Below are 18,157 nucleotides of genomic sequence, written 5' to 3'. Positions count from 1 at the left end.
TGGAGGGCTGCTGGCCTCCGCTCTTTCTGGCCACACCCCCCTCCCCGGGGCACCTTGCAGGCTGAGGGCCAGAAGGAGGCCTGTCCCCCCTCGCTCCGTGGCTCTGTACAGGTTAACGGGCAGGTGGGGGCGGGGAGTGTCTCGTCCTTCTCCCGACTCTGAAGCCAGTCCTGAAAGTCAAGTTGGTGGCTTCCGTGTTTCGAATGTGGCGAAATGTTGTTTCCCCTCACAGACGGGCAAGCGATCGTTTCCACACGGGAGTCTTTCTTGTAAGCCTTCGTGCGGTCGCTTCTGCATTGTCTGTGTCCCGCCTGTTCTGCTGCAATGAGGCGCTCCATTGTTTTTCATTGTTCTGGTGGTGGTCAGCCCTGAATGGAGTGTTGTTCTGGAAGAATCCAACTTAGGGCGAGATGCGTTTTACTTACTTTGTTGATGGTATGGATTTTGTGTTGCTTGAGATGTCAGAATTGCCCAGTAGGTGCCTTGTTGTTGTTGGTCTGGATGGTCTGGCCCCATTGCAGCATCTCCCCCTCCCCATTAAGTAATTTGGAGATGTTTGAAATCCACAATGGAATGTTTCAGAGCAGTGTATGAAATATTTTTAATGAGGTATGTTGTGAAATTTGTGCTGTATTACCCTTATTAATAGCCTCTTGTGGCGCAGAGTGGTAAGGTAGCAGACATGCAGTCTGAAAGCTCTGCCCATGAGGCTGGGAGTTCAATCCCAGCAGCCGGCTCAAGGTTGACTCAGCCTTCCATCCTTCCGAGGTCGGTAAAATGAGTACCCAGCTTGCTGGGGGGTAAAACGGTAATGACTGGGGAAGGCACTGGCAAACCACCCTGTATTGAGTCTGCCATGAAAACGCTGGAGGGCGTCACCCCAAGGGTCAGACATGACCCAGTGCTTGCACAGGGGATACCTTTACCCTTATTAAATAAAGTGGCATGTAATTGTAAGGGTCATATATATTACAGGGAAAGATAGGCTTTTTACGATTATTTTTATGTGGGGGGTTGTCTTGAACTATGAGCTTATAAATAGCCACTCATATGTAAAAAATGTGACTAAGCTGGGAGCTCTTATAAAACTTTCTAAAAGCCATACATTACCAATTCTAGTAGGTTGGTTAAAATTATTTCTGATCTTAACTTGCAAGGCTGTTATAATAGTTTTTCCTGATCTTTCTTTACAGTGACTACTGTGAAAGCAGATTCATCAAAATTCTTCTGTTCTTTTTAAAATCAACTTGTATGGGGCAATCCTGTTAACTACCACTGGCAGCTTGAGGATCTTAGTTTCCTTTTGCAAGACCAGCAAAACCCAGTTGTATTTTGTCTGGTTTTGTGTGTGTTGTATTTATATGCCATCCTTCCTTGAAGGTTTAGGGTGGATTATTTGAGCTAAAACATACAATACAAAATTATACACTAAAAACAATATAACATTTAAATTATTGTTATTTAAAACAAATAGTTCTGGTCTGCTAACATACCTCCTATTCCAGTAGTGTACCACTTATGCCACTTTCACTTTGTGTCAGTACAGCAGAAAACTAATTACTAAGCATATGGGATGAGGTAGATGTGTGCGCATTCATTGTAGCATGAACAAGGTGGAATAAATTTCATTAGTCTTCAGGGTACCATTGGACTGCTAGAATGGTAGGTTTTTGGGTTTCTTTTAATAATTGTTCATTTTTGTGGTGGCAACTGATGTGACATAGCGACCTGAACTTTGCCACTTGTACTGACACAGTTGTGTAAATGTGTCAGCTGTAGGTTATAAATTTACATTTACTATACATCAATGTTCTTTAATTTTGCCTATCTAAGCTTATTAAAAGATATTTCTGCTTTGCTGGTAGTCTGTGTTCTAACTACATAAGTAATAACAAACTGTTCAGTGTGCTATAAAGTTTTTTTAACACAGCTGTTGATGAATTACTGTTAATCGCCATTCTGTAGTTGATTCCTGATTGATGTTAAAGTACGATGGAAATAAAGCTGCTACAGTTTGCTGTGGGTTGTATTTCAATCCTCGATTACCAGAAAGTAGAAAATTGGGAAGAAGCACCACACAGCACCTTGGATAAGTCCTATTAAAGTGGTGGGCTGCAGTTTTGCTTATATTCCATTATCTCTGTTTCTGCATCAGCAGCAGCTTGAGCATACTACCCTTAATGCAGTCATAAAATGTGGACATAAAATTGCTTGAAATTGGATTGTAGGAGTAAAAGTATGTTCACTTACTGTATGGCAGTCAGAGGCACAAAAAGACCAGGAAGGATGTCCCTACACATCCCCTAGCATTATGTGTGCTGAGGTGATAATATGACTGTCTAAGAAGTGGCTTTTGGAGTTGCTTGCAAAACAGTCATGCTTCACTTTGGGTGATGCATCTGCCGAATGCTCCTTGCCCAGTCCTAGAATTTTGCTTGGAGTTGAGTGGACATGGGGCAGAAATTTCTAAAGATGTATTGTTTAGTAAAATTAATTACTTACGTAGATTCTTTTTCACCTGACTTTTTCTGCAGGTGAGTGGTTACAATGCCAGCACAATAGTAGACAAGCTTAGTAGGTTTAAAGCTGTAATTCATGTTTTTATCATGATTGTTCCTAGGAATTGCATATGAGAACATATGTGCGTTATTATTATTTGGAAAACCGGGATAAAACCACAAAGACGTATAATAATAAAAATTTTAAAAATCAAGTTTGAATTCATCTGGTTGCAAGCCTGAACTGAAAGTCAAATTCTCATTTCATCCCAGATTACAAGTGAAAGCAAAATCAAAACTGTAAATGATTTTTGTTTCCCTTCCAATAAACGTAATATCTTTTTTTTTCTTGTGCTGGAGAAGATTTACTGCAGCTTGGTATGGAACCAACAAGTAATGCAAGAGATGGTACAGAAGGTGACAGTGAAACTGAGGTGCCTCTGTGACCTCCATAAAATCAGAGTCCAGTAGCACCTTTAAGACCAAAGCTTTATTCAAGGCAAGCACTCGAAAGCTCATGCCTTGAATAAATCTTTGTTGGTCTTAAAAGTGCTACTGGACTCTGATTATATTGCGCTACTTCAGACCAACATGGCTACTCATTTGAACCTGTGACCCCCGTAGAAGAGAATTCAGTTTTATTGAAGTCAGTGTGTGACCAATCATGTCCAGAACATATAATGCACAGTTCTTTGGATGTGCTAACATTAGTATCTCAACAGTTTCCAATGCCTCCAGTTTTTTCTTCTATTTAGAAATACAAGGAAACTAAATGTGATATTGTGGTTAGCTGTTTGCAAGTCTTAGTCCAATAAAATAAATTCTGCAAACATTTGAATTTGCTTGAATATAACATTTAAACCAGATTTAGTTTTTTCCTGATAAAATACTTCAGGTCAAGTATCCGTTGCTATTAAAACATAAAACTTATATGAAATCTAAAAGTTTGTTTACTAAATGTAAGTCAGAATAAGCATGGTAACTCAGATCACACTATTTAGGACATCAGAATAGTCTCCAACTTAATCTGAAGAAAGCACATCACTAGTAGTGAGTTTTATAAGTAACTAAATACACAAAGTAGCTTGATCCTCTGTGCCCTAAATATGTTTGCTGTCTGGTGGCAGTTTATGTGATGCAAAGGAGCAAGCTTTGGATGGTTAACTCTTCTGTTTTCTGTGTTCCTGGTCTGACAATCTTGGTTGTCATTTCACATAAAGCAAATGAAATCAGAGTTAAATTTACTTACAGAGTAAGGTAGGCTTTCAGACAAGGAGAACTATGAAATAATGTACTGAAGGATAGTCACAGATTGTTATTGTAAAACAAGCCTCCAGAGAGTAGGAAAGATGTCAGGTTTCAGATACAAAATTAAATCAGAAAATATCCATGTCATTACTGAAACATGGAAGATGCTGATGGTAGACCAGCTAGTAGAGAAGAGATCTCTCTTGTCTCTATGTCTGTATTTGATTGGAATCTTCTTTGAAAGTAAAAGCTTCAAAATTGTTCAGTGGCATTTACAAACAGCTCAATGCTTTGTAACTACCTTCATCATAAAGATATAAGATGCGTATACTTCAATTTTTTGTCACTGGCTTCAACCTGCACTGGAAAATTATGCTTTGGTTATAACACTTAAGTTGTCTGCTCTTTTTGTAATTATCGCAACCTTTTGCAGATAATTTAAGCAGCACAAGTTTAGGCATTTTATCATCCATATCTTGTTTCTGAACTACCCAATATATGGATAATTTTGTATGCTATGGGAGAGGTTGCTGACAGGTAGAATCTATATAGATGGTTCAGAATTTATAGGCCTGGTTAAAGTGGTTTTTTTGCACTGACTATATTGAGTTGACAAAAATTGTGTATATCCCACCCCAGTTAATCATAAGGGCTAGACCAATCATCTACCAGTCTGTCCATCTTGGTAGAGTTCCTAACCCACTTGGGTTGGGAACATCAGTAGCCCTCTGAGTGTTTTCCATGAAAACTAGTTGGGGCATGTGCAAATGAGTGAGGCTGCCGTTTCCATCAACTTTCTATCCAGCATGTGGCACAATTGTAAACCTAAAATTGCTGTTCAGTAATATTGTTAAGAAAGGTTTGTAGAATCCATTCCAAATCTGTATTATAAGTTGAGTCTGCAGTCCCATTAATTTTCCAAATACAGGCGGACAATTAATAGTGGAAGTTCTGAGCCACCTTTTCAGACTGCTCATCAGAAAGCCTTTCTGGTCAGAAACTGGAAAATCTGACTTGATGTCTCAGATAGCTAGCTCAGCAATAGGCAAATGTTGTTGAACTGGAATCCTCAGCTAGAAAAGGAAGAAGTGTGTGATCACATAGTGTTTTCCCGAGTATGTATAGAACAAAGTCATTTGGAAGCTGGGATTCTGTGAAACACAAGTTATAAGTCTTTGGAGCAAATTTTCTCAGTTTTTTTAATCAGTATCTGAAGAATTGGGTAGCTTGTAGTAAGCAGAGGAAGAATACCAAAACTAGACACCACAGAGGAAGGGGACATGGCACTTCAGCATAGAAGATATGAGACTGTACCAATCCTTGTTTAATATTAATTGACTAGCAGAAAAGGCCGCTGTATCCCTGAATACAATGGGTGCTAGGCCACCCCTCTATCCCAGGCAAGCCAGCCAAGGCCAGGACCTTCAGCCCTTGACCCATTTCAGTCGGGCTTCCGGCCTGGCCATGGGTGGAGACAGTGCTAGTCGCCCTGACGGATGACCTCCGCCGCCAACTGGACTGAGGTGGGTCAGCGCTGCTGATACTATTAGACCTGTTGGCAGCGTTTGACACAGTCAATCATGAGCTCCTAGCTCACCGCCTTGCCGATGCTGGGATACGGGGGACAGCCCTCAAATGGCTGATCTCCTTCCTCCAGGGTCACGGACAGAGGGTAGCAATAGGAGAGAGAGTATCTAGCCGTCACCAGCTCACATGTGGAGTCCCACAAGGAGCAGTCCTCTCTCCTATCCTATTTAATATCTTCATGCGCCCTCTTGCTCAGCTGGTGCGGAGGTTTGGGCTGGGTTGCCACCAATACGCAGATGACACCCAGCTCTTCCTCCTGATGGATGACTGCCCTCCCCCCCCCCCCCCCGGAATATTTAGCCAGATGCCTGGAAGCAATGACAAAATGGATCAAGCAGAGTCGTCTGAAGCTCAATCCTGCAAAGATGGAGGTCCTGTGTTTGGGTAGGAAGGGACCATGGGAGGAAGCACACCTGCCCACCCTGGATGGTGTGCAGCTCCTAGCGACTCACTCCGCCAGGAACCTGGGCGTGATCCTGGATGCTTCCCTTACAATGGAAACCCAGGTCACAAAGGTAGCACGGCTGGCATTTTACCACCTCCGCCAAGCCAAACTACTAGCGCCCTACCAGGAACCAGAGCACCTAGCCACAGTGATCCATGCGATGGTCACCTCCAGACTGGACTTCTGCAACTCGCTCTACACAGGCCTACCCTTATCCTTGATCCGGAAACTACAACTGGTGCAGAATGCCGCGGCCAGGATTCTCACTAAGACATCATGGAGATCTCATATCCGGCCGGTACTTCAAGAACTTGGTTGGCTCCCAATTGAATTCCAGATTAAGTTTAAGGTTTTGGTAATCACCTTTAAGGACATATGCGGTCTGGGCCCAGTGTATCTGAGAGACCGCCTCCCTGCCTATACCCTCAGAAGAGCTCTACGCTCCGCCACCTCCAACTGGCTACGGATCCCTGGCCCTAAAGAGGCACGTCGGGCCTCAACAAGGGCCAGAGCCTTCTCGATCCTGGCCCCCACCTGGTGGAATGAGCTCCCCGAAGAGATCAGGGCCCTGCCGGAACTTCCACAATTCCGCAGGGCCTGCAAAAAGGAGCTCTTCCACCAGGTGTTTTGTGGGGCCGACTGAAGTGCCATTCTAATTGTTCCAGTTGATGTTGTTATTGTTATTGATGCTGTTATATTGATTTTGATAGTGTTCTATGTGAATGTTCAAAAATGTTTTATGTAAACTGCCCAGAGCGGTATAGAAGGGCGGTATAAAAATATAAATAAATAAAAATAAATAAATAAGGGGCCTTGGTGGGCCTTTTCTGGGAGGAGGAGAAGCGCTGGGGGACAGTCTGTCCCCTTGCCTCCAAAAGGTCTGCAGAGGCCTCGGTGGGCCTTTTGGGGGAGGGGGGAAGTGCTGATGGGCAGTCTGTTCCCCCCCTGCAGCCCCCAAAAGGCCTGCTGAGGGCTGTGGAGGCCTCAGCAGCCCTTTTCAGGGCAGGGGGAAACTCTGGCAGGCAATCCGCTCCTCTTCCCGCTGTTCCGCAGCTAGAGCTACTTGGGGCAGCAGGAGCACTGGCTGGGGCTCCCTCCCACCCCCACCGGCTCACAGTCCCAGGCCCTCCAGCCTCCTTCCCAGTTCTTGCTTACTGGGCTGGTACTTCTTCCAAACGGAAGAAGTTGGAGGGGATGCAACCAGGGGTGGGACATCCTTCCTGACTGGCCGTTTGTTGGACGGACTGCCAATCAGGAATAGGTCAGCTGACCTGGTTGGTGGTTAGGCGGTGAGTTTCAGCCCCTCCCAGGATCCTTTTACTGTTTTATTTAGAGGTAAAGATAAAGATGCAGATATGCTTTGGTAGGCATGGGTGGTGGTATACTTTCCTTTAAGTTGAGTGTTGGGATATTTTATCATTCTTCCAATGCCGTGTCCTTCCTCCAGAACGTCTATGGCTGTTTTGACTCTTGTGTACAATGTAGTAGTAAAGATTTTTTTCTTTCATCTGCTTGACTAGCCGTTTGATTATTTCACGAATGTAGTGATTTCAATTTCTTGTCTTTAATTTCAGGAGGATGTGCCGACAAATCTAGGGCTGTGTGGGGTGACAGTGCAGACTGCCACACTTTGGGATGGGAGACTCTTTGGTATGTTTGAATCCCTAGCTGTGAATCTGAATTGTGAATTCCCAAACTGCTTTTCTTCATGATGACCTGGCTTTCATCACTTCCTGACGCTTGCCTAGATTCTGTGTGCTGAACAAAAAGGTGCTGAGGAATGGGGACTCCCCTATTGTCTTTCAAGGCATGGGAGCTTGTGTAAAGGTATGTGACTTCAGGTGTGGAGGACATGCTTTTGTAAGCAGTGAACTACAGTTTAGATCAGGGGTAGTCAACCTGTGGTCCTCCAGATGTTCATGGACTACAATTCCCATGAGACCCTGCCAGAAAACGCTGGCAGGGGCTTATGGGAATTGTAGTCCATGAACATCTGGAGGACCACAGGTTGACAACCCCTGGTTTAGATCATTGACAGTCAGAAAACAAAGTCAATGTAATATAATTTGCTGCATTTTGCACTGAGAGTAACATACATAAAGGTACCTGGTGGGTTGTGATGTGCTTTTTGGAACCCTCCATATTTTTTGGAATAGAAGACTTGAGCAATGTTTATTTTGGACTTAAATTTGATTTAAATAAAAAGAGGGGGAAGCAAGCGCTACTCCTTTCCTGTGTGATAGCCCCTTTTTAAATTCTGGATCTGACAAATCTGAATTGCTAAATTCTCTTTCAGAAAAGAGATTTGTGTGCATAACTGATGCATACTGGGACAATGATAATGGTGGGGTTGATAGCCCAAATTGAAGAAGGATTTTTCTTCTCTGCTTTGAGATGTCATTTGGCATCAGTACACGTGCTGAAAGTTTTGCAAACAACTTGGCATCTTCTTTATTTCATTATAACACACATATACTAATTCCTGAAATTATAAATTGCTAAGATTATTATTCATTTTCAATAATTTTTCTTGCTTAGATTAACTTGAATAATTGTCAATATGCAGTGGAGAATATTGGTGATTTCCAGTTCTGACACAAATTAACATAAATATTGGCTAAGAAGAACCAAACATTATAACTTGATTTTACAGTTCCAAGTTGTAGAAGGATCAGTTGCTTTTTTGTTTTGATGATGATGATAATGATGATGATAATAAAGTAGATGGGGGTGGGGGTAGAAAGGATTTGGAAATAGTTGATGGTATATTGGTAAGAACCAGACCTTTCCTGTGTGATATGCAAAGATGGGAATACTGAATGGGTTTTCTTTTTTGCATTCCAGATGCAGCTGTGATCCTCAGCTGTGTGTCTCATTGAAGGGGACCTAATGTTTTACGTTATTGGTAAGCAAAGAATCAGCTGTTCATAGGTCACAATTTTAAGGACTGGTGTGGTGAAATTGTTCTCCCTGTGAGACTTCTAGGTGCTTCTGAATTCTGCTTTGAGTAGTCTTGAGCAGCATGATGTTCTCAGTCTCTTTATATTATCTCCACGTCTATCTGAATTCTAACTGCTGTACATTTTCTACTCGTGACAGGTGGGATCACAGTGTCTGTGGTAGCTTTCTTTTTCACCATTAAGTTCCTCTTTGAGCTTGCCGCACGTGTAGTCAGCTTCCTCCAGCATGAGGATCGGGAACGCCGAGGGGAGCGGACTATTTATGACTACGTGCGAGGCAACTACTTGGACCCCCGCTCTTGCAAAGTTTGCTGGGATTGGAAGGACCCCTGTGAGGTGGGCCACAGCATGGCCTTTCGAGTGCACGTAAGGGAATATTTCTGTTTCCACAACAATCTGGGGATGGAATCTCAGTTTAGGCCACGCCACCTGTCCCCGTGCCTTCCGCATATGGCTTTATGACACAGGATAAACTTCTTCCATGCTAATGTATATCATTATGAAAGACTTCAGGGATGTCTAAAGGGCATCTCGTATGCTTTTGCAGTGAGTTTGTGTGGACTTCCATATTCACGCAAGTTAAGATCCAATTTGGATCTTGTCCACTTTTCTTCTGGGCATAATTTTGTTGAGATTGCTGTATATACCAGCATACAACTTGGAGGTTACTTATGTTGATACATGCTTGAAAAGGTTGTCTCTTCTTAAATAATATAATCACTCTTATCAAAGCATGTTGAAAGCCTGGAGGTATTTCCATTGTCAAACTTTACCTTAATTTGGGACACAATTCACAACATGGAGCTTTAAGATGTTTTCCTTTTCACTGATGCACCACTTACCATGTTCATAGTATGTCTGTGGCAAACTATTCACTCAAGCTTCTTAATTCTTCAATTCAGTTGTTCTACAAGAATGGCCAGCCCTTCCCTGCTCACCGCCCTTTGGGGTTACGAATTCATATCTGTCATGTGGAGTTAGCAATGGATATTCCAGTGACTCAGGAAGTACTTCAGGATCCCAATTCGAATGTGGTGAAAGTGGCATTCACTGTGCGCAAGGCTGGACGCTATGAGATCAGCGTGAAAATTGGGGGATTGAATGTGGCATATAGCCCTTACTACAAAGTCTTTAAGCCAGGTAAGGCATGAATAGGCTAATACCAAGGCAAAAGAGAAGGAAAAGCATGACAATATGCTCCATTACTGTTACTGCTCTACTTATTTAGCATGCTGTGTTGTGTTCCACTTTGTTATAATGCTGCTGGTAGGCTGTGGGATTCTGGTGAACTCAAGACAACCCATGAATGCTGCCAGTTAGATTTATGAAACAGAATGGTTTGTTAAATACAGTAGCGCACACTTGCAGAAATAGCGAATAATCAAATAAAACTGTATAAACACATATTCTTTTCCCCATGGAGAATTAGTAGTACCAACTGAAAGCTCCAAGAGGGTCAAGCATTCACTTCAATAGTAGACCATATTTAGTTGTCCCCGAGTAAGAGGCCATGGTCCTACCTAGGTCTTGACACCATTCTTTGTATTTTTCCTGATAAGGTGGGATTGTAAACTTAGGTGATCTTTTGATTTTGTCTTATCAGTGTTTGAGTAATTCCCTCTGAATGTCTCTCACAACACCAGTGTGAGGTTAAACCTTTTCCCCCTTTACTGCAGGGATGGTGGTTCCCTCCAAAACCAAAATTGTCTGCCATTTCTCCACTCTGGTGTTGACTTATGGGCAACCACACACTTTACAGATAGTCCCCAGAGATGAATATGATAACCCCACCAGTAACTCAGTATCACTAATAGATGAGCACAATTACAGCCTTTCCATCCATGAGGTAAGCAAGATTGTGTCCCCCTTCTGCCTTCTCAGGGGCTACAAGAAAACCCATTCATCCTAATAAAATACTTCTCGTTTTATCCAGCTTGGTCCCCAAGAAGAAGAGTTTTCTGATGATTTGTTTGAAAAGTCTGTGGTATCAAATCAAAAGACTTGTCAGGTTTTCCTGAGACTCACCCTGCTCCGTAGGGGGTGTTTCCGTGCCTGCATCTCCTATCAAAACCAGCCTATTAGCAATGGAGAGTTTGATATCATTGTTTTGAGTGGTAAGTTGAGAAGAACACTACTCATCCATATAATGCTGTTCCCTACGAGAGCATTTGCAATGGATAGATTTTTATTTACTGCATTTATTTATTTATATCTCATTTCCTTCAAAGATCTGATACTGCAGTAATGCAGCAAATCTGTAAGTTAACGAAGCCTGAGAGGTACTGGCTTAGCCAAGTCAGCCAAGTGGATTTAATAAAAGAATAGAGTTTCAGACCCTTGTTTCCCTTTTAAACATTGTTGCTACTGTGCCATGCTAGTGGGCTCTCCTTCTTGGAAGTGTGGTTTCTTATGCAAATGTGACAGCTTTAGCGAACCACTCACTGTCCCTTTATTGATTTCAGCGATGTAGTTCTGGTAAAATAGGGCAATGGTGAACCAGTGCAAAACTGTTATTGAACAAGGAGTCACTCAGTTATGTACCTGAGTGAGCCAAAGAATAAAGAATTTATTCTTAACTACACATGGTGTTCATGTGTGTTTAAACAGTGCTCCAAAAGCTTTTCATTAAATACTTATTTTAGCATTAGGCAGTTTGGAATGACTAGAGAAAAAAGGGCTAAACACTATTCTCCTTTTTCCCCGTTATTTCAGGGTTCTATATCTTTTCTCACCAAGCTCCTTCCCTTTTTCAGAATATAAAAAAATGGAAGGTTTTAGTTGCCAAGTCCCTTAAGCAACTAAGTACTAGGTACTTAACTATTGCTAATGTTGACTTCAATACAGTCTGTTCCACAATATTTTTGGTAAGGCCTTGGAGGAGGAGCATGTCTCATGGCTTAAGTGCCACTCAACGCTTAATACCCGCTCAGAGTGGCTGTTCCGCCCCTGATTGCCTTGCCTGTCTGTCCAGCGGCCAGCCAATAACCTTCCATTTCGCACCCTTGACCACCCCTTCCTCCTTCCACTTCCCTCTGAGACTTGGAGGCTGCAGATCCCTGCTGCGTGAGAGCTGCCCCTGCCAGTGAGTTCTCTAACAGCTGCCTTTCCAAGTCCTAGGGGGAGGGGGAGGCTGTTTGGAGAGTAATTCCACCCCCCATCTAGCGCCCATTGTTTTCTTGAATGCAATGGGCTTGGCCCCTCGTTTTGAGCATAATTGCTATTTCTGGATTGAGCTCTTGCTTGGCTAATCTGCAACCTCTCTTCCATTGGTTTGTAAGGCCAAAAATAAATAACGATCACATTTAGAGGCATTATTTCATACTGGCATCTGAAATGCAAACTTAACATTATCTTGCACTTCAAGCAAATAGTACCCCAGAAGAATATATTAGTAACATTTTAAGCAAAATATAGCCAGTCCTTGTTCCCCTTTCCCTTTTATTGTTTTAGAACTCCCGAGGAATGGCACTGGTTCATGAACATGTGTAATTGTTTTTTTGTGGAGGAATTCAATTGTAGTTGAAAACTTGGATTGGGGAAGCTAAAAATGTCCATGGCAGGGTGGTTTTCATTATAGTGCACATGGGCAGGGAAGATTCTCTCATCTAAAAGCCATGTAGGTTTCATTCCTTTCTGTTATAGTGCTGTTATAAATCTTACAGTTACACTTATTTCCTCTTGTACATTTGTGAATCTACTTATTCACTTAAAGTGTCAACAAAAATATGATGCAAGACAATTGGTTCACTCATAAAAACCCACTCATGAAGTAGGGGGTGAGAGGAGAAAGAATAATGAAGTTTGGAGGAAACCTGAATCTAACTTTCATTCTTACAATCCTTTTGGCAATAAAGGAGTATTGGGCTTTGAGCCCTACTGCTATCCTTGGTTAGTCCCCTCTCACTGTTCTTTGAGGCTATGCAGGGTAGAAGGAGGATCTCAGGAGACACTTTACCATAGTTTTGCTTTTCTGCCTATAATACAGTTCACGCACTTGCCATAGGGCTAGTACCTGTGACCATTTCTCAAGAGCACAAGGAAATCTTACTCGTACAGTCCTTTTAGACATGGTTTTGGAGGGAAATTGAATGATTTGCTATTTTCCTGAAGAATAGGGCATTTCTGTTGTAGCGAGCGGGACTTTGATGGATCTACTTTCAGGGCCAGGGCTGTTGTATTTTATATATATAAACAACTGTTTTCAGTTATTTATGAAAGCACTAAAAAATATTCTGTTGAGGAAGTGAGTTCGTTCTGACATTTTAGTTTTTCCCATGCTTATCTTTTGATAATGTATGAATAGTAAAGAATCCTGGTGAAACTGTCCAGAGAACTAAATCTGAAGAAATTCTTTTCCCTGTGTAGTACAAATTTTGAATTAGTTTCCTCTCATTAGGAAGGATTGTCCATATAGCTTTGATTCAGATATTAAAGTATTTAAAATTTTGGTTCAGATATGTATCAAACTATGGCTTGATGGTTAGATGAGCAAGCCATGAAAGAATTGTGGCCTGGTTTGTGTGATCACTACTTTCTTGACATTTTCCAGGCTAATTACTCTCTCTTTCACAGCAAACTGTAGCTTGTTACTTTTAAACTGGTAAGCTTTGGTTTGTGCTTGCCCTGCAGAATTGCAAAATATGTTGTGTTCTTAGCTTGCAGTCCTGGTTTTGCAGGGCAAGAACAAACCATAGTTCCTTATCTTTGATCTAACAGCAAACTTGTTTGCCACAAACAAGATAGAGACTTATTACCTTGTGCTTCCCTGGAGAGGAATGAGTAAGCCCAGGGGTTTGCTTGTTTAGTGCCAAAACTTGATCCGGCATTTTGATTAACTAGCTTGACTGGAAGGTTCTCAGCCTTTTCCAGTATATGATGGGCTGCTTCTTTAATGTTGGTGAATTAGGTTGTAAACCTTCTCCTTAGTTGCATGAAGTTATCAGGATAGCTGGTGGGTTCCCTACCATGAGATGAGGTTTGGGGTGAGCAAGTAGAACTGTGATCACTGAGGCAGAAGTTCTATGTAAATATAAAGAGGATTATTTATTTAAAGGGTGTTTTTGAAGAACAGATCAGCAGTAGAGATTTCCAGACAGTCAAAGGAGAAACATGACTGAGGCATATAATTTTAAGATAGTTATGGCTTCAGAATTTGGTTTGAATTCTTTTACATTTTTGCAGGTACAAAGAGGCTTTCAGTGAGTAGCCACTAGGTTGGATCCTTTATCAAACACAGGATTCCACCCACACCTGCCCTTTCTCAGGATTCAGTCTAAACGGTATGAGGTCTGTTTAATCAATAGAGACAGGTACAACCAAGTACTGTGTCCTTTGCCAGTGATCAAGTTAACCCACTCTGCCATCGTATGAGGCAGAGGTACCTTTCAAATTGATCTTTTGTAGGGGCAGACCAATACCATCACTACCTTTTCCCTAAGGCAGATCCCTCCAACAATCCATGCCCCCTCTGAAAGGCAATTGGATGCTGAAGTAGCATTCCTGTAGGCTTAGAGATGAAGTAGCTGAGTGGCTGGTTTTCCCTTCAGAGGCAGGACAACCTCCTGTCTATCACAATGAGGACAACTTTTTAGCATCAACATTTTTTGTAAACCTTCCACGTGATCATAGTTGTACTTCCTAGCAACCGTTGATTGAGAAAATATCTAATCACAAAGATTACATGTGGGTTCGCAAACTGCTTGTAGTAACTCCTTGCCCCTCAGGCTGGAAACCATTAGTCTAAAGGGGTGGGAATATGATTTAGATAAGTAATCTCTCAGCCATCAAGCTTATAAATCCAGCCTATTTGTGTGGGGAGATAACTTAGTAGTAATGCATCTACTTTGTGTATAGAAGGTCCTTGTTTGAATTGAATATACATTTGGTAGACAATATGAGTTCTGGCCAGTGGGCACATTATGCTTTAAACTCATATGCTTTTATGTTGCAGAGAATGAGAAGAATATTGTAGAACGCAATGTTTCTACCTCAGGGGTCAGTATCTATTTTGAGGCCTATCTTTACAATGCTAGTGGCTACGCCAACACCCAGTGGCAGCTTCCACCCCTCCATTTGGGTGTCTCTCAGCGCCGCCCTTCCACTGCTACTGAAGATGAAGATGAGGACTCTCCATCTGATAGCCAGACCCCTGAGAAAGTGAAGAAACCCAAAAAAGTGTACTGTTATGTTTCACCCAAGGTAAGAATATATTTGAGGAAGCAGTATCTGTTTTTGCACAGCTCCTCCTGTTGCAATTGTGTATGGCTGCTGTTAACCAATCAAAAATCATTTCAGTCTGATGGTTGACTACTGCTTTGTGGGAATTCATACATAGTGCTGTAAAACAGCTGAGGAATTTTTGCAAGAATCTAAAATTTCAAACTGCCCATACCATCCTTGTATCTAACCAGATATTAGAACTGAGGCAGAATTTGATAGTGACAGTTTAGACCAGGGGTCCTCAAACTTTTAAAACAGGGGGCCAGTTCACTGTCCCTCAGACCATTGGAGGGCCGGACTATCGTTTAAAAAAAAAAAAAACTGAACAATTTCCTATGTATACTGCACATATCTTATTTTGAAGATAAAATGAAGAAGCCTCACCAGTGCCCATATTGGTGGAACTCCACTTTTATTTCAGGCTCAAACTGGTGTGGTGTGGGAACCGGCACAATTACAGAGTCGGTCCCTCCACCACCATTCCAGTTCACACTACCCTGTGCAAACTGCACTGCGATTTGTGAACTCGCATAGGAATCTGATTGCATAGGTGAGATTAAGACCCATGCAATCAGATTCCACTGCAGGAAAAAAGAAGGCACATATGCCTTTTTTCTTCCAAATTTAATGTGAGTTCAGCCATACAAGCACATGGCTGAACTCGCACTGCTCAGAGATCACAACAGTGTGAACCAGGGCTTACACAGCACACAGCATACAACATCATACACAACTGAATAGCAATCAGAATATAAATGCAGTTTGGTGTAGTGATTAGGAGTGTGGACTTCTAATCTGGCATGCCAGGTTCAATTCTGCACTCCCCACATGCAGCCAGCCACCTTGGGCTCACCACAGCACTGATAAAGGCTGATCTGACCGAGCATGAATCTCAGGGCTCTCTCAGTCTCACCCACCTCACAGGGTGTCTGTTGTGGGGAGAGGAAAGGGAAGGCGGCCGTAAGCCACTTTGAGTCTCCTTCGGGTAGAGAAAAGCGGCATATAAGAACCCGCTCTTCTTCTCCTTCAGTAATATCAGGGCTCTCTCATCATCCCCTCCCTCACAGGGTGTCTGTTGTGGGGAGAGGAAAGGGAAGGTGACTGTAAGCCACTTTGAGACTCCTTTGGGTAGAGAAAAGCAGCACAGAAGAACCAACTCTTCTTCTTCAGTAATCTCAGGGCTCTCTCAGCCTCACCTCCCTCACAGGGTGTCTGTTGTGGGGAAGGGAAGGGGATTGTAAGCCGCTTCAGATTCCTTCAGGTAAAGAAAAGCGGCATATAAGAGCCAACTCTTCTTCTTCTTCTACTGTCAATTAAATTGGGTTTCCTACTCCTTCGCTGTCTGCAGAGCTGGATTAAGTTCCCATGCAATAACACTGAGCACTGACCATTTGCATTTCCTCTGAGCACTGACAATTTGCATTATCATTGTTATGCCACCCACCTAGAAACCACCCCAACCAACTAACCAACTTCAAAAAAAGGCTCTCCTTATGTTAAAAAAAAATCCTAATTGTTTTAACGTGGTGGGGGGGCGGGTCTCTCTTCGGAGGAAGGCAGCAAAAAGAGCTTGGCAAAAGAGATCCGACGGGAAGGTAGGGGGGGGGGGTAAAGATTAAAATCCTTGCAAGAGCAGTTTTTCTAAGGCAGCCGCTGTGCGCTGCAGACCCTGCGCTGCTTTGTAAACCTCATTTTCCTGTTGCTACTCTAAGCTCAAGCCAACTAACCAACTTAAGAAAAAAGGCTCTCCTAACGTAAAAAAAAAAATCCTAGCTTGTTTTTAACCTCGATCAGGCAGCCGCTGGCTTTCCACAGGCACACTCGTTATCCCTCCAATCACGCCAGAGACAGAGGAAGAATGAAGAGACGGAGAAAAGGCGGGACTCAGAGATTGCAGCTCAAATTTCACACATGCGCACCGCAGGGAGTCGGCTGCTGACAGGCGGCTGGAGGGAAAAACACCCGGCGGGCCAGATAAAAATCGTCCGGGGGCCGGATTTGGCCCGCGGGCCGTAGTTTGAGGACCCCTGGTTTAGACAGTCACTGCCCTGTTGGTCCAGGAGGGTAAAATGTCTGATATAATAGATTATTTGCTTTTTACAAGCCTGCAATGTGTATTTTTGTTAATTATGGGATGAACGCCATAAGAAATAAATCACTAGTCTTTTGATTGCTGCAAAAAATTACAGTTGTGAGGAACTGGTATGATTTGGTTATCATGCCTACTAGCAAAGGATTAACACTTAGAGTGTGGATGTTGCTGAGTGTCAAAAGTTCACAGAGCATTTTGGGAAAAATATTAATTCAGGGTGTGCAGACAAACAGGTTCATGTGACTCAGGTTTATTGGGGGAGGGGGAGTTTTACCCTAACTGCCTAGTCATTGCAGAGCAGGCAGTACTGCTGTTATACTATACTAGCTTCAAAGCCCGTTCCAAAGAACGGGCCTTGAAAGGGCCCCCTCCCCTAGCCAGGCAGCTTAAGGTGGCCTTGGGTGGCAGCTCGCAGCCAGATCAAGTGGGGTGGGCGGGGCCAGGGCCTCTCCCCTTACCTGCTGCTGGCTCCAGACACTGAGGCGTCTGAGAACAAAGAGGCTGGAGTCCAGGGATGGAGGGTGGCAGCTGCAGGGCCAGGGCCAATCAGGGCAAAGCTGGCTGCACCCTGATTGGCTCTATTCCAACTTGGACAGCCGGACACGTCCCACCTCCTAGGCTGTTTCATAAATATATAGAGGAACAACAGTGGATAAGGATAAAAGGTTTTTCCCCACACCTTTCTTTTCTTAGCTTAATGGAAGGGCAGCAAGTAGAAATATTATGAAGTGTTGTTGCAGTCCAGACTTGTGAAAATCATTTTCCTTTCTGTTACAAAAAGTTTTCTCTTTGGACTTTTCCATTTTTGAACTTTTTTTGTAGTACTGCATTCATGATACCATGAATGGCTTTCTTTGGCTTCACAGCAATTCTCCGTAAAAGAATTCTACTTGAAGATCATTCCATGGCGTCTCTTTACCTTCAGAGTATGTCCCGGAACCAAGGTGTGACTTTTTAAAATTCCCAGGTGCTGAGTGGTGGGTTTTGATGTCTATTTTTATGAAGAGGCTTTGAGGAGAATGCATTGTTCCCATTTATCAACCAAAACCAGAGACATTTGAAATAGGTTGTTACATTTCCATAAAGCTTGGGAGCCTGCTTGTGGTTT

General features: G+C 42.8%; 1 protein-coding gene across 2 annotated transcripts in view; it reads left to right on the top strand.

The window, feature by feature from the left end:
• The window catches only part of AREL1 (apoptosis resistant E3 ubiquitin protein ligase 1), a 32,890-nt gene that overhangs the window by 363 nt on the left and 14,370 nt on the right, over positions 1-18,157 (top strand). Inside the window, exons 1-9 of one of the 2 annotated variants that reach the window (XM_077323236.1) lie at positions 104-269; positions 7,353-7,605; positions 8,623-8,683; positions 8,878-9,104; positions 9,641-9,878; positions 10,415-10,584; positions 10,672-10,852; positions 14,689-14,936; positions 17,916-17,993. In XM_077323236.1, the coding sequence (XP_077179351.1) occupies positions 8,668-8,683; positions 8,878-9,104; positions 9,641-9,878; positions 10,415-10,584; positions 10,672-10,852; positions 14,689-14,936; positions 17,916-17,993 (1,158 nt within the window). In that variant the 5' untranslated portion in view covers positions 104-269; positions 7,353-7,605; positions 8,623-8,667. Of the gene's footprint in view, positions 1-103; positions 270-7,352; positions 7,606-8,622; positions 8,684-8,877; positions 9,105-9,640; positions 9,879-10,414; positions 10,585-10,671; positions 10,853-14,688; positions 14,937-17,915; positions 17,994-18,157 lie in introns of those variants that run through there. The other variant, XM_077323235.1, reaches the window with a different exon arrangement.

The sequence above is a fragment of the Paroedura picta genome, chromosome 2 (genome assembly GCF_049243985.1).
Source record: "Paroedura picta isolate Pp20150507F chromosome 2, Ppicta_v3.0, whole genome shotgun sequence".
Taxonomy (NCBI): Eukaryota; Metazoa; Chordata; class Lepidosauria; order Squamata; family Gekkonidae; genus Paroedura; species Paroedura picta.
Note: the sequence above shows the minus strand (reverse complement) of the source record. Positions and strands in the feature narration are given on the sequence as shown.